At 41.6% G+C, this 24,081-nt stretch overlaps 2 protein-coding genes across 2 annotated transcripts; one reads left to right on the forward strand and one right to left on the reverse strand.

Annotated features, from left to right (window-relative positions):
• The first annotated feature begins 4,222 nt into the window (after positions 1 to 4,222).
• Positions 4,223 to 6,935, forward strand: znf414 (zinc finger protein 414). The gene is made up of 5 exons (XM_071472931.1): positions 4,223 to 4,413; positions 4,619 to 4,729; positions 5,164 to 5,269; positions 5,361 to 5,884; positions 6,115 to 6,935. The coding sequence occupies exons 1-5, from the start codon at positions 4,368 to 4,370 to the stop codon at positions 6,282 to 6,284; spliced, it is 957 nt and encodes a 318-aa protein (XP_071329032.1). The 5' UTR covers positions 4,223 to 4,367; the 3' UTR covers positions 6,285 to 6,935.
• A 232-nt stretch (positions 6,936 to 7,167) lies between these two features.
• mtch2 (mitochondrial carrier homolog 2) lies at positions 7,168 to 22,720 on the reverse strand. Its single transcript, XM_071472932.1, has 13 exons — positions 22,566 to 22,720; positions 21,323 to 21,407; positions 19,548 to 19,654; positions 16,037 to 16,063; positions 15,532 to 15,588; positions 13,969 to 14,026; positions 13,831 to 13,882; positions 13,673 to 13,732; positions 10,571 to 10,664; positions 9,332 to 9,379; positions 9,179 to 9,246; positions 9,024 to 9,099; positions 7,168 to 7,950 (listed from the first exon to the last, which is right to left on the reverse strand). The coding sequence occupies exons 1-13, from the start codon at positions 22,650 to 22,652 to the stop codon at positions 7,864 to 7,866; spliced, it is 906 nt and encodes a 301-aa protein (XP_071329033.1). The 5' UTR covers positions 22,653 to 22,720; the 3' UTR covers positions 7,168 to 7,863.
• Positions 22,721 to 24,081: the final 1,361 nt, after the last annotated feature.

The raw sequence follows: 24,081 nt of genomic DNA on the forward strand, positions 1-24,081 counted from the left end.
CTTGCATTAATGGAGCTCAATATGAGCCCAACACACTAACACAGTTCACTTCGACTGGTTCCCGTGTTCCAGAAACACAATAATAACGTCGGTACCTTAACATTAGTTATATGCACATTTTAGTTGGGCTTTTAACATTATATTCAAACATGTATTAACACCTCTAGAGTAAACACAGGTCACCATCCCGGCAGAGCCCGGTCCTGTTAGCATAGAAAACGCTTGGTAATCAGCTAGCGCTAGCTAGCCAGCTGGGTTAGCAAGGTGCATTTGTAATTTATCTACACTACGATATCAATTGGAAATTGGGATGCTAATTTTGGCTAGCGAAAACACGCTTACGCTAAAAATAAAATGTACTTGAACAGTCGATTCCTTAGAGTGTCTTTTGGTTCAACCAGAACAACACTGACATTTTAGGCGAACAAAAAGTTAAAACTAATTTTCACGAACTGAAAACACGATGGAAGGTCTGTGTAACTGTATGTGGAAAACTCCAGGACGAAAACACTTCACCCAAAAACAAGTTCACGGCTAATTCAACATCGTTGGTTCTGTGAGAAGGGACTGCTCTCCACGCCCCAATGCAGACCCTACTTTATCGTCTATTTTAAATTAAATGGGAATATAATTTTTAAAATGAACATCATGTTGTATTGAAGAAGACTTGAAACTAGCGATTGAGACCATAAACTTGTTATTAAAATATTTATATATATAATATTTCTCATAGACTTCTATATATATTATTATATATGTAGAATTATATTATACATTATATATTCTATATTTGCAACCAGTGGTGTCGCCCCCTGATGGTCATTTGATAGAATGCAGGTTTAAGGCAATTCCGCATTGGCTTCATTTTCCAGAGCCGGCGTTGACGTCCATTTTTATATACAGTCTATGTTCCCAACCCGTGGGCTGAGGCCCACTGGTGGGCTGCTAAGGTATTGCAAGTGGGCCTACAAATCACTTGCAAAATTATACAATTTTTGGGGTGCCTTGGTGGCTCACCTGGTGAGGGTGTACCTCTAGTACAGTGCAGTATTAAGACTAGTCTTAGTCTTTACTGCAGTGGCCTGGGGTTCGAATCTGACCCCCCACCCTTTGCTGCATGTCATCCCTCCTCTCTCTCTCTCTCTCCAACTTTCCTGTCCCTCTCTCACTGTACCTATAAATAAAGGCATAAAAAGCCAGAAAAAGTCATTTGAAAAAATATGTACAATTTTATTGAAAAGATGTAATTAAAAAGCCCTGTGATAGACTGGCGTCCTGTCCAGGGTGTAGCCTGCCACGCCGAATGTTAGCTGGGATTGGCCCCCCGCGTCCCTGTACAGATAAATGGTATAGATAATAAATGAATAAATCTAATTTTAATAAAAATAAAACATAAATGATGTTTTTAAATGCTTTAAAAAGAAATGACCTTAAAACATTAAACATTTTCATCTCTCATATTTCTATAATAACTTGTGAGAGGCTTGTTAAACAAACAACTTGACAACATGGAAAACTTGATGTTATGAATAACATACAGTACAGGCCAAAAGTTTGGACACACCTTCTCATTCAATGCATTTTATTTTGTTTTCATGACTATTTACATGGTAGATTCTCACTGAAGGCATCAAAACTATGAATGAACACGTGGAATTATGTACTTAACAAAAAAGTGTGAAATAACTCTTAACTCTTAAATAGGTCTTATATTTTAGATTCCTCAAAGTAGCCACCCTTTGCTTTTTTGATAGCGCTGCAAACCCTTGGTGTTCTCTCAATGAGCTTCATGAGGTAGTCACCTGAAATGGTTTTCACTTCACAGGTGTGCCTTGTCAGGGTTAATTAGTGGAATTTCTTGCCTTATTAATGGGCTTGGGACCATCAGTTGTGTTGTGCAGAAGTAAGGTTGATACACAGCCGACAGCCCTATTGGACAACTGTTAGAATTCATATTATGGCAAGAACCAATGAGCTAAGTAAAGAGAAACGAGTGGCCATCATTACTTTAAGTAATGAAGGTCAGTCAGTCTGGAAAATTGCGAAAACTTTGAATGTGTCCCCAAGTGCAGTCACAAAAACCATCAAGCGCTACAACGAAACTGGCTCACATGAGGACCGCCCCAGGAAAGGAAGACCAAGAGTCACCTCTGCTGCTGAGGATAAGTTCATCTGAGTCACCAGCCTCAGAAATCGCAAGTTAACAGCGGCTTAGATTAGAGACCAGATGAATGCCACACAGAGTTCTAGCAGCAGACACATCTCTAGAACAACTGTTAAGAGGAGACTGTGTGAATCAGGCCTTCATGGTCAAATAGCTGCAAGGAAACCACTGCTAAGGAGAGGCAGCAAGCAAAAGAGATTTGTTTGGGCCAAGAAACACAAGGAATGGACATTAGACCAGTGGAAATCTGTGCTTTGATCTGATGAGTCCAAATTTGAGATCTTTGGTTCCAACCACCGTGTCTTTGTGCGACGCAGAAAAGGTGAACGGATGGATTCTACCTGCCTGGTTCCCACCGTGAAGCATGGAGGAGGAGGTGTGATGGTGTGGGGGTGCTTTGCTGGTGACTACCACAGCATCCTGCAGCGACATGCCATCCCATCCGGTTTGCGTTTAGTTGGACCATCATTTCTTTTTCAACAGGACAATGACCCCAAACACACCTCCAGGCTGTGTCAGGGCTATTTGACCAAAAAGGAGAGTGATGGAGTGCTGCGCCAGATGACCGGGCCTCCACAGTCACCGGACCTGAACCCAATCGAGATGGTTTGGGGTGAGCTGGACCGCAGAGTGAAGGCAAAAGGGCCAACAAGTGCTAAGCATCTCTGGGAACTCCTTCAAGACTGTTGGAAAAACATTTCAGGTGACTACCTCTTGAAGCTCATCAAGAGAATGCCAAGAGTGTGCAAAGCAATAATCACAGCAAAGGGTGGCTACTTTGAAGAAACTAGAATATAAGACATGTTTTCAGTTATTTCACACTTTTTTGTTAAGTACATAATTCCACGTGTTCATTCATAGTTTTGATGCCTTCAGTGAGAATCTACAATGCAAATAGTCATGAAAATAAAGGAAACGCATTGAATGAGAAGGTGTGTCCAAACTTTTGGCCTGTACTGTAGATCAGGTCAGCATTATGTCCCAAATGTAAACTGAGTGTTTGGACATATTTACATTGTTTTGGGAATTTCCAAGTATAGTTTTGGTCATGTATGAAGATCTAGGTTTTGGAAGCCTGTGAATATTCTCATTTGTCCAGGTCATAGTATCTCAAGCGAGTTTTAAATCGAAAGCAACTGGACTTGGTTATTTGTCTAGGAAGACGTTTCACCTCTCATCCAAGAGGCTTCTGTTCTTTCTCGCACCTGACCAGGCTGGGACTGGTCCAACTGGGTTAGGTTTTGGAAAAACTTATTTTTCTGGCCAGAAAATGCATATTAATCAACTGGTTTCTTGAAAAACCTCCAACTGGGATGAGGAAATTTTTAGGCGTTTTCCAATGGAGAGGGCTCAGTGCCAGGTTGAGGGGAAACGACAACAGCCAGGATTTATGGCGACCCCTGCTGGAGATCTAACCGATGTACACAACAGTAACTGAGTCATGGTCGCAATAATCATATCTTGATAGTGTAAAGACTTTTGGAATGCAAATAATGGTAATAAAAAAAAAACGATTAATAAATAAATAAATAAATAAATATATATATATATATATATATATATATATATATATATATATATATATATATATATATAACTAAAACCTGAACCACTTTGCTGCACGACCACAATGTTTGCAAACCCTGACTGTGTGCTAAGAGATTACAAAGGATGACATGGCAAAAACTGGAGTATCAGGATAGATAGCTGCTGAGCAACAGGAAGAACTGAAAGGAAAGAGTCAAGCGACTGACGATGAATCAACAACTGATCTCTCCCTGTCAAACAAAAAAGAAAATTATGCTTCCTCTGCTTTCAGTCCAGTCCTGAATGTTCGATCATTATTAAAATAAAAATGTGCGCAGAGAATTAGTTGGCCTCAGTATTGTTACAGGGTCAGATGTGGGCCAACAGCATTTTTGAGATTTTAAAGTGGACCATGTGATGGAAAATGTTGAGAACCACTGATTTAGAATATAATCCGAAGTGACTCCTTTGTTTAACAGCGGTAGAGGGCAGCATGACGCTTCGTGGCCTAAAGCCACCGGACACGTATTCGAAGAAGAAGAAGCGCGTACGTGCGAAGCATAGACCGGATATAAAAAGGTGCGAAGTGTTAGTCGCATTGCATTCTTGACTTTGTAGTCCGTCTCTGATCTCCCTCCGTCGCCGCCAAACAACACAACAACGACTAATCACAGCGATGGCTTCAGGCAGCACGGTGCTGCAGACAGAGAATGGAAGCGGAGGTTTGTGCTTTAGCTCAGGTATCAGGTGGACGGAAACTCCGTCCATATAAGACCGCTCAGCACTGCGGCTCAGCTCCGTCAGCCAGCTAGCTAGCTAGAATGCTAACTAACCAAGTTGCGAAGTAGCTGCCATTTTTAACACCGCTGCTGTAACATGAACACGTACATGTGCAACAGTTTATAAAGTGGTGTTTACGTGTTTCAGGAAACAAGAGGACAGCGTGTCCGTTCCACGGCTGCAAGCGCGTGTACACAGACACGAGCGCCCTGGAGAGCCACGTAAGGGAGCACGAGATCCCGGCCCAGTCTGTCCCCGGTGAGCCACAGCGGACACACACACACACACACACACACACACACACACACACACACACACACACACACACACACACACACACACACACACACACACACACACACACACACAGGGAACAGGACACAAAGAGTTAACGAAGGGAAAACGTCATTTCATTTTAGTTTGAATTTTAAATTTTGAAGCAGGAGTGTGGAAGCTTCACAATGACTAAGTGTGAGTAAACCAAACTAATTAAGTGAAATACATCACACATGATTATGGGTTAATTTTCATGTATTCATTTATTGTGTCATAATTGAGTAAAAAAAAAAAACATGTTTGAAAAGGTTTTCATTTTTAATCACGTGATTATGCCTAACTTCATGTGATTTTTGGGCTGGAGATGAGTGGGATGGGTCATCACACCAGGTGAACACTGTCTGTCCTCCCCTCAGGTAAGATCCTGCTGTGCTCCACTGTTGGCTGCAGCGGCTCCTTCCCCAACATGCAGAAACTGATGGAACACATGAGGCACCATCACAAACCCAACATCTACTTCATGTGAGTTGGTCTTTGTTTCGCTCACAGCTGAGATCCTGTGTTTACGCTGGTGAAATGTCTGTAGAGTCACGCTGTGCGCCTCTTCCTGCAGGTGTGAGAGCTGTCGCACAAAGTTACGGTCCTACCGCGGCCTCCTGACTCACCTGCACACCTGCTCCAAGGTGCCACGGGGCAAATCAAAGACGACTGAACCGATGCCCCCTCAGCCTGCTGCTGTGACCAACCAAAACACCACCTCCACGCCCATGGACCAGACCCCCCTGCAGCTAGACTTTGTGTCTAAACCCCAGGAGCTGCCCTCTCAAATCCCGAACCAAGATGGTTCTGTCTCAGCTGCTGTTCCTCAGTCAGATTCTGCTGTCCCCCCTCTCCTCGGCCCCCCCTTCCTGTCTCACCCAGAGACGTCCCCTGCTCCTCTCACAGGAGCTCCCCAGCCTCTGCTCAGAAACGGGGCCCCTAATCTGCCTCCGTCTTTAAACCTGGCAGCTCCGGACCCCTCTGATGACCAGGGTCAGAACCAGACACAAACCAGGTCTCCTGAGTCGGTCCCACCTGCTCCAGTACCAGCCCCTCACTCTCCTCCTGGGTCCTCAGCCGTCTGGAAGAAGAATCAAGGTGAGCCTCTCCTCATTCTGTGGCACACAGCTGTAACTGCCAGATGTGGTTACCTGCCCTCAGAGCTGATGACTGAGTCACTACAACTGCTGAGCAAGAACAAGGTCACGGAGATGCAACATACACCAGAGCTGATTCAAGATACATCATCTATGTATACTTACATAAATTCTTGCAATATCTGTATTAATAATAATGATAATAAAGTAATTTGTCCTGTCTTGCTTTAGGTCTGACCTGCAACAGACGCATCCTTTGGGAGCACACTAAAGGGCGCTACACGTGTGTGCAGTGTGGCCAAACAGCAACCAACCGCAAGGAAATGACCCAACACATCAACAGTCATCACAGTGGGAACAAACCTGCGGAGGATGCAGGAAGCTCTGCCCAGAATGCATAGAGAGGGGGCGAGAGGAAGCTCACCTGTCAGGCTAAGCACTGATGGTTTATTATCACATCATTACTGTGAGTGTAGAGCCTGCAGCCCTGAGCCACGTTTAACATGACTCTGATCCTGTTCACACCTGCATTAACATCTGTCTCAGGCAACCCTGTTAGCACCTGTTGGGGCTAATCAGACTGTGTCTGAGGACATCAGTAGAGGAGGCGGTCACACGTGGCCCAGACCACCTCAGAATGTGGTCTGAGTGTGTCCTGGCTGTGTTCACACTTGAACTAAGAGCTGGCCACGTGTGATCAGGTCACCTGAGACAGATGTTAACACCTGGTGTAAGCAGAGACACAGAACTGATCATTACATATCACTGTTCCCTCCACACTTCTCTCTCACTTTCTTCTTCTGCGCTGTTGTAATTGTCTCGAAATGAATTAGTTTTAAGACTGATCGCACACAAAGCACTTCATGCTGTTTCTCGACACTGCGTCTGAACTGAAGGTTAACGCCGTCACTGTCACATTAGCGTATTGACAAACTCCATACTATTTTTCATGTTCATGCATTAAAACCTATCTGGTGCTGTGATTGTACAGATGTTGTTCAGTTTTTGTACCATGTGAATTAAAGGCTGATGTTTTCCTTATTGTCAACAGATCCAACAGTGTGTGAGGAATCTGTCAAACATTCACTCATTGTGTTTAACAGTGGAGCTCTGGCACAACAGAATAAGACATCAGGCTTAACCACACACACACACGCAGAACATCTGTATCTGGGTTCTGGACATCAGACCTTGTTTGTGTGCATAACCCTGGTTCCTCTTTAGTTTCTAAATAACTTAGGTTCTACATCAAACACCTTCACCAGAAAAAAAAAACAGGTTAAAAAAAAAAAAAAAGCGGTTTTTATTTGGGTCAGTCAGAATGAGTTGATACAAGCACTTTGACTGTTCAGAAAGGTCATAGTCAGCTCAGATACTCCTCCTCTGGCCACCCACCACCATCAGCTCCTCTTCAGTAGCGTTAACAGGTCCGCACAGCAGTGAGCATTAACAATAATTAACAAGACAAGATCACATGACAAAAGGTCCCACTTGATCATAAACGTGAATTAGTAGACATCACCACATGCAGACTGAAGTGCTGTTTTCAACAAACAAATCCCCTCACATGGATGAGGTGGAGTCATTACTGATCATGTATAATAATAATAATAAAATAAAAAAAAAAAAACACCTGGGGCAGGGCAGCACACACGAGTCTGTCAACATGATGTAGACAGGCTGTTTGACAGCGAGAGCCATCCATCAGTATTTTTACATGTAGGTTTAAAAAGAAATGCTCATGTTCTCAGTGTGAGCACTAAACTGTTAATAAAACCAATTCACTGGAAATTAAAGGTGTTTTTTTTCACATGATGCAGGTTGTTAAGGAAAAACCCTCCAAATGAACAAGTGCATACAAAAAAAAATTAAGTGCCACCTGTCCAACATCCCCCCCAATCCCCCCCAAGATCAAGCAATGCTGATTTTTTTTTTATGTTTTATTATCACAACTATGTTCAGCTTAGTCCTCTTGACGCTTTAAAAAAATCTCTTCTGGTCAATTGCGTACATCTTTCCTGCCGGAAGCTTCCGGAAAAATAAACTGTTGCCTCTGCTCATGTTGCCCTGGAACGAAGAGAGGAAATGAGGTCAGTGGACATAATGAAATAATAAGGATAATGTGACCTGAAGAAAGGTGGGACTTAAAGGACCATACAGTTCAAAGGTTTTTAAAGCTCCATCCAGTCTAAAGGTAGATGTCCATGTGTTTGTGATTATAAAGCAGGTCTAGGTTCTATATTAATACTGTGAAAGTATCAAAGCCTCAGTCCACAGAGAAATGCAAACAGCCTGTATTCAGAAACTGAGTCTTAAAACCAGCCATCACGACTGCTGGAACTTTGTGATGTCACAATGAAGCCGTCACCCCCCCCTAAGCTCCACCCACTGGGACCCACCATCCAACCTTGCAGGATTTGGTTTCTCTGAGCATTTACCTGAAATCTGCTCTATTTTTATTTGATCACTCAGAAAACAGTCAGCCAATCAGAGCCTCTCTTCTGATTGGCTGATTGACCTGTTGTTACTAGAGCTCCTGAGAGAGGAGATGTAAAACTACACTGAGATGGTCTTTGGTTCTTAAAACCTCTGATGGATATCAACACTTCAGATAAACCACAGGACAAGAGAGAGATACGGACCTTTAACACTGAACAAGAAAAACTGAAGGTTTCAACCATTTTTATCTTGGACATGTTTGAGGTCTGTGCATCAGTTCAGATTAACTTGATGAATCTGTGAGGAGCAGATGCTGTGTCCACACTGATACATTTTCAATGTTCTCCATCTATCCAACTATCACACCTGAAAGCACAGATAACATGACCACTGACATACATTGGGTATGTGTGAGCCAATGTAAACAGGAAGCAGATTGTCTCCTCTGCAGTTGGTTATTCACAGTAAATCCTCTGAAGGAGGAACAGCAAAGACAGTTGTAGAGTTAAAATGAAAACATGTCGGTGTGGACGCAGCCTGAGAGTTGATTTGTGCTGATGAGACCAGTGCATCGAGGGATCAGCTGTTCTCTTCTCAGATGTTCTGATAAAATCTCGTCTTCATAACTTATCAGGACTTAAAAGCTTTTTTCGATGACTCTGCATCATCTCAGTGTCTGTCTCACAGTGTGATGCACTCACCTCTCTGCTTAGATGCCTCCAGCAGTCAACCCAGGTGGGGTATACTGATGCATAGGGCGGCAGGCCTCCAGCCAGCCTGCAGGACAGTGGACAGATGAGCGTGTCTGATCCAACACATAGTGAGGATTCACAACAGTAAGAAACTGTCAACTCACCCGCAGTTATTGACAGCCATGAGGTTTGACACCAAAACAAAAGGGTATGTGAGCATACTGGCAAAGAACTGAAAGACAAAGCAGAGGAGGAAGATGATGAGACAACAGGCCGCAAGACAGAGGGACAGAGGTGATGGTGTGTGTCAGACTCACCCCGGTCACAGCCTGAGAGCAGTTCTTGATTTCTCCAGTGTGACTCATCTGTACGGAGGAACAGAGTCAGAGTTAGTTCTGGATCTGAGCCTGGACCACAGTCGGTCTATAAACCTTGGTGTGGACTCTAGGTCTTAAAGCTGCCTTGTATCTACTGACCATCAGGGGCAACTCCACTGGTTGTAAAAAGAAGTCTGATTGTAGTGAAGTCTATGTGAAAATGTCTCACCTCTCACTTGATTTCTCAGTAAACGTTTTCCTGAGGAGTTTATGGTCTCAGTCTCTAGTTTCAAGTCTTCTTCAATACAACATGATGTTCAGTTTTTCAATTATGGTCCATTTAGAGGAAAATAGACCATAAAGCAGGGGATACATTAGGGCGGGGCTACCATATGATTGACAGACTAACACAATCATGATAGAGGAAAGAGCAGGTCAGATCCACCCCTCACTCCTCCTCAGCTTCACCTTCTCCTCCAAATATGATTTCTTCTGGTTTCAAAAAACCAAGATAGCGATGGACAAATTACAAACTGTGGCTTCAGAACAGCAGCTCACAACTAGTGGGTGACGTCAGTGGGTTGACACCTAGTCTGGACTAAACACGCAGCATGGGCAGGTTAAAAGACAACATCCACGTCAGGCTGGATGGTAAAACCAGGACTGGATTGCCGAGTGAGAGCTGAGAGAAGACAACCTCCTTTTGAACCGCTTTTGAACCACTTTTGAACCAATCTGGTTTGAGGTCAGAACTGCGAGTGAAACACTGTCCATGTGTTTGATTTCAGATGTCATTCATCTTTTTTCTGCGATCGGCTGACCTGCTTCCTCCAGTTGTGAAAACATTTAGCTCAGGTGTACAGGCTGAGAACATGAGGGGGACTGTTACAGTTTCACCACTAGGGAGCATTATAGTGACAAACAATAAAGTTTATTCAAACAAATCTCTGCTTCTCCCAGATCGTGGTGAGGAGAAACATGGTTCCACTTTCAAAACATCATGCACGATTTGAAGTTAACAGCTCTAAACAGCTCGTTAATATCCTATAATTAACAGGTTATTCATGTTTTAATGAGGAGTGAATAAAATCCATAATAATGTAAAGACTGTAAAAGCTGCAGGATTTAAACTTTGCAGAGGGCCACAGGTGAAATGCTTCAGTCAAAAACTGTATATTTAGGCGGTGAATTTTTTCTATGCCCTTCTATGGACTGAGTGACATATAAGAAGGAGCATACCGAGTCATCAATGGCGTACGTGTTGATGAGGTGAGCCAGCAGGTTACAAATCCACAGGGACAGAACGTCACCGAGCAAACGAGGAATCAAACCGCTGAGGACAAAAAAAAGAAAGATTATTTCTGATGTAAACAGCATGGTAGAACTGGATTTACATAAAAATAAACGAACACCACAAATCAAGGTTATAATCCAGGTTCCCATTGTCAGGCCTTGTATCTCAACTGTGCTGTGATGGGACCACCTTGAGAGGACTGTGTCCGAGCTAACGAGACTCTGAGCTTCATACTGTTAAAACAATGACCACCTGACAGTGACTCCTACTGCTTTTTTTTTTTTTTTTTTTTTTTTTTTTTTTTTTTGTCTTTAATTTGATCTTAGGTTTAGAACTACAGATCCCATTATGTGGGGGGCTTTGGCGATGTAAACAGGAAGTATAATGTATGTTACCATGGAGTCAGTGAGTAACATCATTGGATCACTGTGATAAAAACAGGAGGATTCTGAAGTTCTGCAGAAGGAAGAAGCCTCTTTTTCCTCTATGACAGTGATTGTTAACTGGCAGCCTGCGATTGAATTCCGAAATTGTGAGGTGGACAAAGAAAATACCTTATGGTATTTAGGTGTCTTTTAAAAAAACAAAAAATCCCCGCCATTAAAGCAACCCAAAAAACAACTGAGATGGAAATAACTTAAACAGAAATGGTTTACAGTTTGATCCGTTCTAGAATCAATCTGTAGGCACTTATTAGCCGGTATTCAACCAGGAGTAAGCACTACAGGTGGGCTGTGGCAAGCACATGAGGGCACATGTGGCAAGTCCCTCATGTGCTTGCCACAGCTTGCTTCTGGTTTATGCACTGAACAGCAATAGCCTAGAACCAGTGAAGCTGAAACAAGTCCCCACCTTTTATGACTATCGCAGTCTGTTTACATTCAAGAATGAGGACAAAATCTTTGCTCTCACTTAACATTTAATATGATAGTATCTCATTATATCCAGATTATTTTGATAATCTGATTTTTTTTATCGTGTAATATCAAACTAAGTGTCTCACATTAAGATGTAGCTAATGTTGAAATAGAGAATTTCCTCCCACGTGAAGATGCTTATTATACTTTTAACCACGTTGAGAGTGAATGACAGACACAACCTTGTCACATCAGGAGTAGCTCACAGCGCCTGGTACTACAGTAGATCTCCATCATAGCAGTAACAGTTACCCACAGAATCACTTCCTCTTTAGTGATTTTGTCTACAAAATAAAAGCTCAAGAATATAAATTTTTTCCACAATTCTATGATTAAAACAAGCTTTTAAATTTTATTATGAGTTCTGACAGGAAGTTCCAAAGGTTCTGTCCCTTGCTTGATAAACCTCTGAAATAGAAGACATATCATGTGATATGAAAAAATAGTCAAATCAGTCAAATGTATATATGTGACTGGCCACACAATAAAGTAAATTTAAGCTGCATTTCTATCAGTCAGTTTCCTTTGTTTATGTTCTGGCCCACCATGTAATGGGTTAGGAAAAGAATGGCCCATGGCCAGACTTACTTGCCAACCCCTGCTGTGTGATTTCTAGACTTTTTTTTGCAGCTTTATTTTGATGCTTTCAGGCAGTCAAAACAGACTGACAAATGGAACAGGTTATATCACTATGTGATAATATACTGACCCTGGATGACATCACCTTGGCCTCCAGTGCTACAGTCAGAAACCTTGGTGTCATTTTTGACCAGGACTTGTCCTTTACTTCACATATAAAGCAAGTCTCTAGGACAGCCTTCTTCCACCTGCGCAATATTGCAAAAATCAGACCCATTCTGTGTCTAAAGGAAGCTGAAAAACTAGTTTATGCATTTGTTACCTCAAGACTGGACTACTGTAACTCTTTATTGTCAGGATGTCCCAAAAATTCAGTAAAAAGCCTCCAATTGATCCAAAATGTGGCAGCACGAGTACTGACAGGAACTAGGAAACAAGATCACATCTCTCCTGTGTTAGCCTCTCTGCATTGGCTCCCTGTAAAATCCAGGATAGAATTTAAAATCCTCCTCCTCACCTACAAAGCCATTAATGGTCGGGCACCATCGTACCTTGGAGAGCTTATACTTTCCTATTTTCCCAATAGGACACTTCGCTCTCTAAATGCAGGTCAACTTGTGGTTCCCAAAGTTTGTAAGAGTAGAATGGGGGGGGCAGAGCCTTCAGCTATCAGGCTCCTCTCCTGTGGAACCAGCTCCCAGTGTGGGTTCGGGAGGCAGACACCCTCTCTACCTTTAAGATCAGGCTTAAAACTGTCCTGTTTAGTAAAGCTTATAGTTAGGGCTGGCTCGGGTATGTCCTGACCCATCCCTTAGTTATGCTGCTATAGAGCTAGACTGCTGGGGGATTCCTATGATTCACTGGGCGCTCTCTCTCTATTTCTGTCTCTCTCCCCCTCTCTCTCTCGATGACTTCATGCCATTAACTTTGTTTTTTTTTCTCTCCCGTAGTTTGTGCTTCTCCTCTCTCTCCCTCTCTCTGTCCTCATTCTGCAGGTATCTCTGCCCCGGGAGCAGCAGGATCCAGATCCACCACTACTCATCTTTACTATTAACCACTGTTACCTGTCATTATTATTGATAACACCATTACCTACACAGCTGTTCCTGGTCTCTCTCTCTCTCTCTTCTCTCCCCCCTCCCCTCTTTCTATCTTCTCCTAAACCCAACCGGTCGAGGCAGACCCCCCCACCCTGAGCCCGGTTCTGTTGGAGGTTTCTTCCTGTTAAAAGGGAGTTTTTCCTCCCCCCTGTCGCCAAGCGCTTGCTCTTTGTGGGAACTGTTGGGTTTTTCTCTTTAACAAAGTAAGGTCTTGACCTTACCCTGTAAAGTGCCTTGAGATAATGTATATTATGATTTGGCGCTATACAAATAAAATTGAATTGAATTGAATATCGTCTGTTGTCAAACAGAGATTTCCATCATTTCTTCAACAATCTCTTGCTAAAAAAAAAAAAAAACCAACATTAAAAAGGTCACACCCACAAAATGTTTTGACCATCAGGACAAAATATCAAACCGCTGGTGATGAGAGACGAGGAGTCAAACTTACGCAAAGAATCCCAGAATGCCCTCTTCTCTGTAGACTGTGGCGATGGAGTCAAACACCCCACTGAGAGCAGAGGAGAAGATTTTTATTAACTGTCTCCGCGGCTCCTCATGTGGACAACAATAAAACTTTAATAATAATTAAATAATTAATAATACTACCTGTATTTCGTTTCTCTCCCGATGAACTGGACCATACACCGCAAAGTAATCACTGTAACACAAAACACACAGAGTCACACAGTGTCACAACTGAAACCACCTCTGCAGGAATCACAGTCGGTTAAAGCCATGTCGTACCGTGGAAGGGATGCGTGACGATGGTGGCGCAGGAACGAGCTATCATCTCTTTGGTCGTCTGTGGAGGCAGGAAAAGACAAAACTATCATCACTGTAACAATCTACAGGTGTAGATCTCACAGATATCACACTACACAAATCCTCAGAATGAAATCTGAATTTAACTTAACTGAATTTACAGTCACAACAGCAGCTTTTTGTTTTGTTTCTTCTCTCATTATAAGAAAAAGAAATGACACATTTAATTCACAGAAGAAGTGGAAAGTGATGACTGACTGTAAATACTGTGTTTACAAGTGCAGCAACACTTTTTTCCATTGACAATAAAATAAAAGAAGCTAAATTTAAGTTTATTCACAAATTTAATTCACATGGAAACCTTTGAGCCGTTTGGACTCTGAGGTTAAAGGACCCCACAAGTTGGTTGCATTCTTCAAGTCTGAATGAGTTTCTTTCCTCATCAGACATTGTCAAAGTCGATTCTTTGAAATATAACGATTAATTTGGTAGTTGACTATTCTGTCGATTATTTTTTCAATTAGTTGATTAGTCAGTGATTATTTCAGTCACGCCCACCATCTGTGCTTCCTGTGGGCGCGGTTCCTATCATGGCATCTCTTCACTCAGACCCAAAACAGTTAACTGTTGTTGTAGCGGTGGTGAAAACTAAGTAGGATCGATTTACAGCACAGTAAGTTATATGATATGAAAGTTTAACTGTAACACCATGTTTATTAGTGTAGTAAAACTAGACATGTCTCAAAGTTTTAGTTCAAGTGTGTTTAATTTCATCCTTAAAAAAAACTTAGCATGTTAGCCTACTTTTCCTCTAAATTAGCTCACGTTGTCAAAGCAGTAAAAGATACTCGGCTGTTTTTTTTTTTGGTGTAAAAACACTGTCAGCTTCTTTCTAACTGAAAAAGCGCTCTTCTTGGCTTCACTTGTCAAAAGAAAGACACCAAGTTTGAACACGGCCTAACACGTTAGCTGACATGACATAGCATTCAAATAGTTAAAGTCATCCTTGAGACCTTCTTTTCTGAAAGGTAAACAAAAACTATAAATAGCTCCTCGGTAAAACTTACCCATCCAGAGCAACGTTAGGCCACTGCCATGCTGCCGTGATACGCCAGCTCTGTCTGCATTCTTTCGATTTTATCGGCTAATCGTTGCAGCCCTATCTGGCCTGCAGTTTCTTTTCTTATTTTTTTTTTTTTTTTAACCATATTCACGGTCTTTGTTGACATCTAAGTCGCGACTGTATTAACAACTAAACATTCAAGTATGTAGACACATTATATAAACAGAATGTTCATAAAGTATTAAGTCTTTGACCCTGTTTTCACTCTCGCTTCACACTGTCTTTAAGTGGAGAAACTGAAGGGGTCTGAATACTTTCTGAACGCTGAGTAAATATAATTGTGTCATGACAAACCAGGATTGTGTCAGCCGCAGTGTGTTACAGCCACAACACAGATGCTGTCACATACATGTTTGTCGTAATAGTTATTGTGGTGTGTTGCTTTCTTGTGGTGTGTCGTCACACCTGTGCAGGTGCGTTACCTCGTTAACAACGTGCTGTAGGGAGCCCTCCGCAGCCTTCTGCTGGCCACCCAGTACCTAGAGCACAGAGACAGACCTCAGGATCATTTCTCTTTCATCTACTGACACGTTTCAGATCTGTCGGACAATGAGAGAAGCGACATTCATGTCCGATTATCATCTATTCTGTATAAACTGAATTTTTTATTTCTCCAAATGTTTGATCAAACTTCTAAACATCTGACAGATGTTGAAATCTGCAGATTTTAACTAAAACTGAACAATATGAATTTTAGTGGGAGTAAATTGTTGCATTTTATTTTCACTGAAATGATATAAAAATTATGTGATTTTTTTTTTTTTGGGGGGGGGGGTCTGTACCAAACAACCATGTTCCCCTACATCTGGAGAATATGGTCTGTAGGCCAGGGCATCTCTGTCACACCACAGCGCTTTATTTATTAAGGTCTGCTGTGACAGATGTGACCATGTGCTCCATAAATAAATTGACTTGACACACTCTTACCTGAGCTGCTCCTTCCTCCTGACATTTCTGCAAGAAAACAGCAGTAAACATCACAAACTGTCCATGTGAATAAACACCTGGTGAGTTGTTCATTAAAACACAATCCTGCTATAGTTATATAGTTCAAAGTTAGAGGTCGCTAAGATTGGCCGAGTGGCAAGCTCTAGGAAGGGTCCTGGTGGTTCCAAACTTCTCCAACTCACTGACATGCACTGTCAACTATGGGACCAGCTGTGTGCCTTTTCAAATCATGTCCAATCAACTGAATTTACCACAGAAGTTGTAGAAACATCTGAAGGATGATCAGTGGAAACAGGAAGCACCTGAGCTCAATTTTGAGTGTCATGGCAAAGGATGTGAATACTTATGTACATGTGATGTTTTTTGTTTTTTATTTTTAATATATTTGCAAAAATTTCAAGCAAACTTTTTCACTTTGTCATTATGGGGTACTGTGTGTAGAATTTTGAGGTAAAAAATGAATTTAATACATTTTGGAATAAGGCTGTAACATGACAAAAAACATGGAAAAAGTGAAGCGCTGTGAATACTTTCCAGATGCACTGTACGTCAAACAGATCAGACTATATTAAAACATAGCTGTTAGTGATATCATTCATTTGAACTTTTTTTTTTTTTTTTTTAAATAATTGACATTTACTCAAATCTACATGAATGATTTAATAAAGAAAACAACAGTGCACCTCTGCAGCATCCTGGACAGACACTTCTGTATTCTCCCATTTCTACTGAGCAAGTATTTTGTGACTGTGAGCTGAATCGTTATCAGGACAGGATCTTCAAGTGTGATCATGTTGGAATCTGTGTATTTACAGGAGGTGATGTGTGACCTCAAGTCATGAGTGGACAGTCAGCTGACTGGAAGAGAAAACAGCAGTTTCCTCTCCTCCCTGTCTGTCTGTATTGCGGACAAAGAGCTGACAGCGATGTGTTATACATGTCCGAGATGAGGAGAAATAAAGTGAAACAGGTCAGATATGACATGAATGTCACAGGTCAGCCTGCTGTCAAATCAGTTGTTCAGTGTATACCACTGAATCACACGCACAGATGTTCTTAAGTAAAGTGACCCTTGAACGATCAGATGTGACCTTTGATCACCTGCTAGCAAAACACATTAATAACACCAACACAACCTGATGCTCATCATTTACAATACTTCTGGCCTATATCAAGTTTAAGTTAATTATCTCAGGTTCACAGTGATATTAACGTGACGCTGTGAAGAGTTGACCTCTATTATATATAATCTATACTTTTCCAGCAACAAGAACAATTCACTCAGCGCTCACAGCTCCAAATCCTGAGCACTGTGTCTGGTGCACGGTCGTAGTTGAGTTAACAAGATGAGCACCAACTGCTAAATAGTGTTACTATTTCATTATGAGGTAATATGAGCTGTAAGTATTCGATCACACGATTTAAAGTACTGTGCAAAAGTTTTAGGCAGGTATGAAAAAATGCTGTAAAGTAAGAATGCTTTCACAAATATAAATTCTAATTGTTTTTTTTATCAATTTACAAAATGTAAGAAAAATCTAAATCGAATTGATATTTGGTGTGACCACCCTTTGCCTTCAAACCAGCATCAATTCTTCTATGTAGACTTGCACAAAGTCAGGGATTTTTTTTTAGGATTATAGTCAGGTGTATGATTAACCAATTATACCAAACAGGTGCTAATGATCATCATTTTCATATGTAGGTTGAAACACAGTCATTACCTGAAACCGAAACAGGAGGAGGCTTAAAACTGGATGAGGAACAGCCAAACTCTGCTACCAAGGTGAGGTTGTGGAAGACAGTTTCATGTCACAGGTCATACACCATGGCAAGACTGAGCACAGCAACAAGACACAAGGTGGTTATACTACATCAGCAAGGTCTCTCCAAGGCAAAGATTTCAAAGCAGACTGGGGTTTCAAGATGTGCTGTTCAAGCTCTTTTGAAGAAGTACAAAGAAACAGGCAACGCTGAGGACCGTAGACGCAGTGGTCAGCCAAGGAGACTTAGTGCAGCAGATGAAAGACGCATCACGCTTACTTCCCTTCGAAATCTGAAAATGTCCAGCAATGCCATCAGCTCAGAAATGGCAGAAACCGTTGGGACCCAGGAACACCCATCTACTGTCCGGAACAGTCTGGCCAGAAGTGGTCTTCATGGAAGAATTGTGGCCAAGAAGCCATACATTGGACATGAAAACAACGTGGAACTGGGGTGCAGAAAAATGGCAGCAGGTGCTCTGGACTGATGAGTCCAAATTTGATATATTTGACTGTAGCAGAAGGCAGTTTGTTCACCAAAGGGCTGGAGAGTGGTACAATAATGAGTGTCTGTAGGCAACAGTGAAGCATGGTGGAAGTTCCTTGCAAGTTTGGGGCTGCATTTCTGCAAATAGAGTTGGGGATTTGGTCAGGATTATTGTGTCCTCAATGCTGAGAGATACAAGCAGATACTTATCCATCATGCAATACCGTCAGGAAGGCATATGATTGTCCCTAAATGTATTCTGCAACAGGACAATGACCCCAAGCACACAGCCAGTGTTATTAAGAACTATCTTCAGTGTAAAGAATAACAAGGAATCCTGGAAGTGATGGTATGGCCCACACAGAGCCCTGATCTCAACATCGAGTGTGTCTGGGATCACATGAAGAAACAGAAGGATCTGAACCAGCCTAGAGCCAGAGAAGTTCTGTGGTTAGTTCTCCAAGATGCTTGGAACAACCTACCTGCCGAGTTCCTTCAAAAACTGTGTGCAAGTGTACCTAGAAGAAATTATGCTGTTTTGAAGGCAAAGGGTGGTCACACCAGATATTGATTTTAGATTTCTCTTCTGTTCATTCACTTTGCATTTTGTTAATTGATAAAAATAAACTATTAACACTTATCTTTGTGAAAGCATTCTTAATTTACAGCATTTTTTCACAACGGCCTAAAACTTTTGCATAGTCCTGTATGTGTAGGTGAGATTTAAACATGAGCTACACCTGTGAATGAAAAACCAAAAAAACTAAATCTTCAGAGGGAGGTGTGGCTACACAACACAATGTTCAAGAGCCAACTATCAATGACTGTTATCAAAGTGCTGCACAACAGGCAATAGTAAATACAACTTACAATAGCACCACAAAACAATGTTTTTCATGATGTATAAACATTATTTCATATGACCTGCATAGAGGAACAGATTATAGAATACAGAATATAGAATGTGAATAAAAGGCCCAAAACCATCAAGTATATAAAAAAAAAGCGTAGAGGTGCGCTGATGATGGTCTACAGCTGGAACATGGATTACCTCATATCAAACAATAAGACTGTTGTAACTGTGAGTGTTGGCGTCTTCTTTATCTTGTTTAACAATTTCATCAAATCACTCTGGACAACACTGTTCCACTGAACCTCCATACGAGTCCATCATCACGTCACACTTTCACCTGAAGCGTGATGACACAATTTCTGGGCAACATAATGCAGACAGACCTACCTGAACAACTCTGCTGTGCACCACGGTGCCAATGGTGCCAGCACAGAGTCTGGGACCAAGCCCTTTGAAGAGACCCGCTTTTCCATCGACTTTGATGATGTGTTTTGCTGAAACGTTCAGAAAATACACAGAAGCGTAAGCTATAACCTGTACTTTAACAGCAGTGTGATGGTTTTATAAAAGAAACATCTGATTAAAAAAGATGCACTGAAGATCTTCACACAGCAGACCAGTACATTAGTTACATTTAATATTTAATGCACCACGTAGGAGTAGCACTCCCAATTTCACTGTACTAAGTACAATGACAATAAAGGCATTCAAGATTCAAGACATTTGTGTTTTTACTCTTGTATCAAACATTCATGCAGCTATAAGCATGTATAAAAGTGAGCTGCATCTTCAGATAGAGCCCAGATGTTGACTCCTGACAAAACAGATGCTGGAACAGCTGATTTACATAACATCAGATGATACTTCTTCATAAACTCAAAAAAAAAAAAACTTTCCTGGACCATACCACTAATTTTACAGTCAGCCCAGTGAATACTATGAGCTTATAAGTTACATTACTGGGAACCATTTACAAATGGGCTCTGTACCCTTTAAATACATTTTTCCTACATTCCTTTCTTCCTTTGACAGTAGTGAATGGTCTACTACACAACTACCACCCCAGCTCATAAACAAACCATTCCTCTGTGTGTAGCTCAGATGATCACCGTCATTGGATGATCAGAGCTGGAGGACAAGCAAGTGAAGATGACAATGAGGAGCTCTGATCAGAGGACGATTATACTTTCTACAGAACGAATGTTGTAGTGTACGAGTCTGCTGCTAGATCATCCGACCGTCCAGAACACCAGAAACAGTGACAGACGACACACAACATGAGCAGGAGTCAGTATGAGGCATTCATTCAGTGGATGGACCTACATGTGTAAGAAGCCTGTGATTTCAGCCCTGTCTGACAGGTGTTGTTCATCCCTCCTAACTAGAAGATTGTTGTCACAAATGTGGTTTTCTTCACCAGGTAGAACCTGTCTAATCAGAACAACATCAGTCCTGAGACCTGCAGGGAATCGTTTTCCATGAATTGTAAATGCAGGTGTGTGTTCTGGTAGCTGAAGCACCACCTGAAAAATTATGAAAAATATTTCAAAACCTACAATATGGCTGCATGCCTTTGGAATGACTGCTACTCATTTAAACCAGTGGATCTCTGATTTATTAGTATTATATCTGCATATTATATATGCATGTGGATGTGGATGCAGATGCATTAGCCTGCAGCTGGCAGGTTGGTTTCATATTATTCAACTGGCCGTTAGGAACGTGTCAATAAACACAGCAATACAACAAAGACAAAGAGGTAGCTGCTGACAAGCAAACGTGGATACAAACAATCCACAATTATTACTATTATAATTTAAGTCAAATCAAATATTTACTTGTAGCAGCTGTTACATCTCTACAAAACATAAGAAATTATTGTTATATTGTCTTACTTATATAGTCCTGATATGTACTGTATTTTGTACATATGATGCAAACTTAACAAGTTGGTCTCATGTTTGGTTTGAATAAATTCCCCAGTGACTTTTTGTAAAAGTCTGCATAGATTCTGACTAGTTCACATCTCATAACATTTCAACACAGCTTCAGACATAGCTGATACATCAGAGTGAGATGGGTTTAAATATCCACACAGTCTGCCTTCTGAGCAGCTCATTAAAACAAACGCACATTCACTTGTCTTGGAGAGTCTAACTCACCATAAGCAAACAGTCCAGGCAGCTGGTAGACTTGTCTGCCAAACAGGTTCCTGCCCAGGGTGGGGGGGAGCGGCTCATGCCCTACCTGACAACACACACCACACACATCATGACAGCACAGATAAGGCACATTGACTGTCACCACCTCTGTTGTTCACTTAATTCATTAGACGGTTTTCTAAAGTTCCTCGACCTACTTTGCCTTTAAAGTTACTTTTTTAGGTCTTTATTTTTAAGTACAGTAAGCGAGCCGGGGATAGAGAGAGGATGACATGCAGCAAAGGGCAGCGGGTCGGATTCGAGCCCCGGGCCGCTGCGGTTAGGTCTGAGCCTTACGCGCTCTACCAGGTGAGCCACCGAGGCGCCCAAACTATAAAGTAACTTTAACAGTCAAGCTAATACAATTGGCTTAATGGTTAACGTTGACTTTAGCTAGTGTTAGCTCTTTGAAATGGGCCAAAGGACACCGGTCAATAAGGGACGGAAGTCCCAAAGTATTGTGTTCGTAAACACGGTAATTAAAGATACAAACCTATCATTTAAAATACACGAAGACAGAAAATAAACAGTGGCCGACTGTAAAACAAAATGTTAGCGCGAAGAAACGTTACCTTGTCCCTGACCTTTTACTGTGAAATGGGTCAGCACAGCCTCTACGTGGACCGTTCAGCAATGAAGACTACAGCTCACTTTGTCACCTCAGTGAATTGGGTTATGAGATGGCAGAGAGCGAGACGGAGCCGCTCGGCTCGTTCAGCATTAAACTCTATTTATCTGTGAATGTGTCTCAGAACGTTCAAGTGCTCTCGTACGTTCTGAGTATAGACACTTAAAGAAGCAGCTCTGTTTCTCAATAAAGTATGAACTTTAATAAATGGTTCACACACCTCGCTTCCGCCCACTACAGAGTATTTTGGACACAGAAGGTCATAGGGACAAGAGACGGGCCGATAATGTAGTTGATATTACGAACGACCTTTACCTGCAATGTGTATAACACGTATGCTGAATTAAAGAGTCTTTGATGGTGGTTCCGTTCAGGTCTTGGATCATGTTCTACACTATACATTCCTTTACTGACAAGCGAGTCAACATTAAACTGCCTTATTTTCAATGGAGTTTGATACGTTCCTCTTAGCGGCCACTAGCTAGCTGAGTTACATGGGATTTATAAAGGCGGACTATCAGTGACTAAAGCAGCTCCTGAACCGGTATCTTCTAGCACGGACACTTCCCGCCTTACCTGGATCAGGACCTTGATGTACATCAGAGGGTGAGAGAGGACGGTAAGCCCTGATCCCAGCAATACTTGTCCACACGTGTCCGCCATTTTTAGAGAGCCAGGATAGACAGGAAGCTCTTCTCGGTCTTATTACGAGTGAGGAGCCGACTGCGCCCATGTTTGATCAGATGATGACGGTGCCGCCATCTAGTGTTGACAGACGGTACGGACGCTTTACAGGTGACCCCGAAGAATGAAAAATACAACTTTACAATACCATAAAGCTGTTAGGGATCTGATTCGACATTGTATTTGATTTCTAATCAGACTGTGATCTTGTAAAATGGTGTTTAATAGTGTATTAGTGTTACACCACCCCTGCTGGTTATGATGTGCAAATGACTGTTGTTTCATGAAGTAGATCTGGTTTGGTCTGATGGAGAGGAAACCTATAAAGAGTGGGCAGGAACCTTAAGTCTTCCTCTCCCATCTTCTTCCCCCTGCAGCAACAATTGTGTTGCATAAAATTTTTGTTGTCTTCCTCCTCTTGTTTTTATGATGGGTCTGGTAGTCTGGTTTTTGTGCCTTTATTTCTGTTAGGTTTAGTTTTGTTGTGGGCGTAGGTTAGAGGGAAGACACCAGATCCAGAACCATCAATCCTCTGTTGTTTGTTGTTTGTGTTGATTATGGTCATTTTCTTTCATTCTTGTTTGTGTTTTTTTCTGTGACAAATTCACTCTTTTGGTTTCGTTGGAACTCTGTTTTTTAAAGAGCCTTTGTGGGGGTTGTAACAAGTAGGAGTTTAGTTTAGTTTATAATTAGTGTATAATTTGGTATAATGGAGTCTAAGTACAGTATATTTTGGGTCTATCTATCTAATCTTATTTCCAGTTTTTTTCTAAATTGCTACAAAGTATGACTTGTTACGTCTTATTAGTGCGCCGTAAAATAAAGTGCAACCCAACTCTTTCACTAGACTCGAGCTTTAGGGAATCATTGACACTAGAAACCAACCTCTATTGGTTTCTCCCTTTGAATCTGCAACGTTACTGGGAGTGGCACAGGAAACCTATGAGGCATTCATTCAACATGCCTCTTTTAAGAATGCCAGACCAGGCAAAAAGACTTCCTACCTCTGCTGACATAAACATCACACAAAATCTGTCTGGATAATTCATCCAAACTACCTGAATTTAAGCATTAACTTAATTTAGTTCTTACATAAAAGGTGGAATTGAGCTTATTTAAGGCCCAGCAGAGACTCTTCAAAGCAGGAGATAAGGCTGAGAAATGTGTCCTTGCTCTTGTTGGGAATTGTTTGGTATCTTTCTCTCCTATACTTTAAAGACAAGGTCTTGACCTCCTCCAATTGGAAAGTGCCTTGAGATAACTTTTGTTGTGATTTGGTGCTATATAAATAAAACTTGATTTGATTTGATTCTGGTCAAATATATTTGACAGAGAGAACAGGTGAACACAATCACAGCTGTTCGAGATGAGAACTTCCTATCTGATAACTCAAGCTCTGAATGACACA

Source organism: Trachinotus anak, unplaced genomic scaffold, assembly GCF_046630095.1.
Source record: "Trachinotus anak isolate AG129_WGS33_773 ecotype Australia unplaced genomic scaffold, CSIRO_AGI_Tana_v1 ptg000042l, whole genome shotgun sequence".
NCBI lineage: Eukaryota > Metazoa > Chordata > Actinopteri > Carangiformes > Carangidae > Trachinotus > Trachinotus anak.

Excerpts from the sequence above, each read along its gene's own strand:
- mtch2 (XM_071472932.1), bottom strand. The coding sequence starts at position 22,652 with ATGGCGGACACGTGTGGACAAGTATTGCTGGGATCAGGGCTTACCGTC. Across the intron at positions 15,589-16,036 it reads AGGAGGAAGGAGCAGCTCAG|GTACTGGGTGGCCAGCAGAA; the intron begins GTAAGAGTGTGT and ends TCTGTGCTCTAG. Across the intron at positions 9,380-10,570 it reads CGTACGCCATTGATGACTCG|ATGAGTCACACTGGAGAAAT; the intron begins GTATGCTCCTTC and ends TCCTCCGTACAG.
- znf414 (XM_071472931.1), top strand. The coding sequence starts at position 4,368 with ATGGCTTCAGGCAGCACGGTGCTGCAGACAGAGAATGGAAGCGGAG. Across the intron at positions 4,414-4,618 it reads GACAGAGAATGGAAGCGGAG|GAAACAAGAGGACAGCGTGT; the intron begins GTTTGTGCTTTA and ends TACGTGTTTCAG. Across the intron at positions 4,730-5,163 it reads CCCGGCCCAGTCTGTCCCCG|GTAAGATCCTGCTGTGCTCC; the intron begins GTGAGCCACAGC and ends TCCTCCCCTCAG.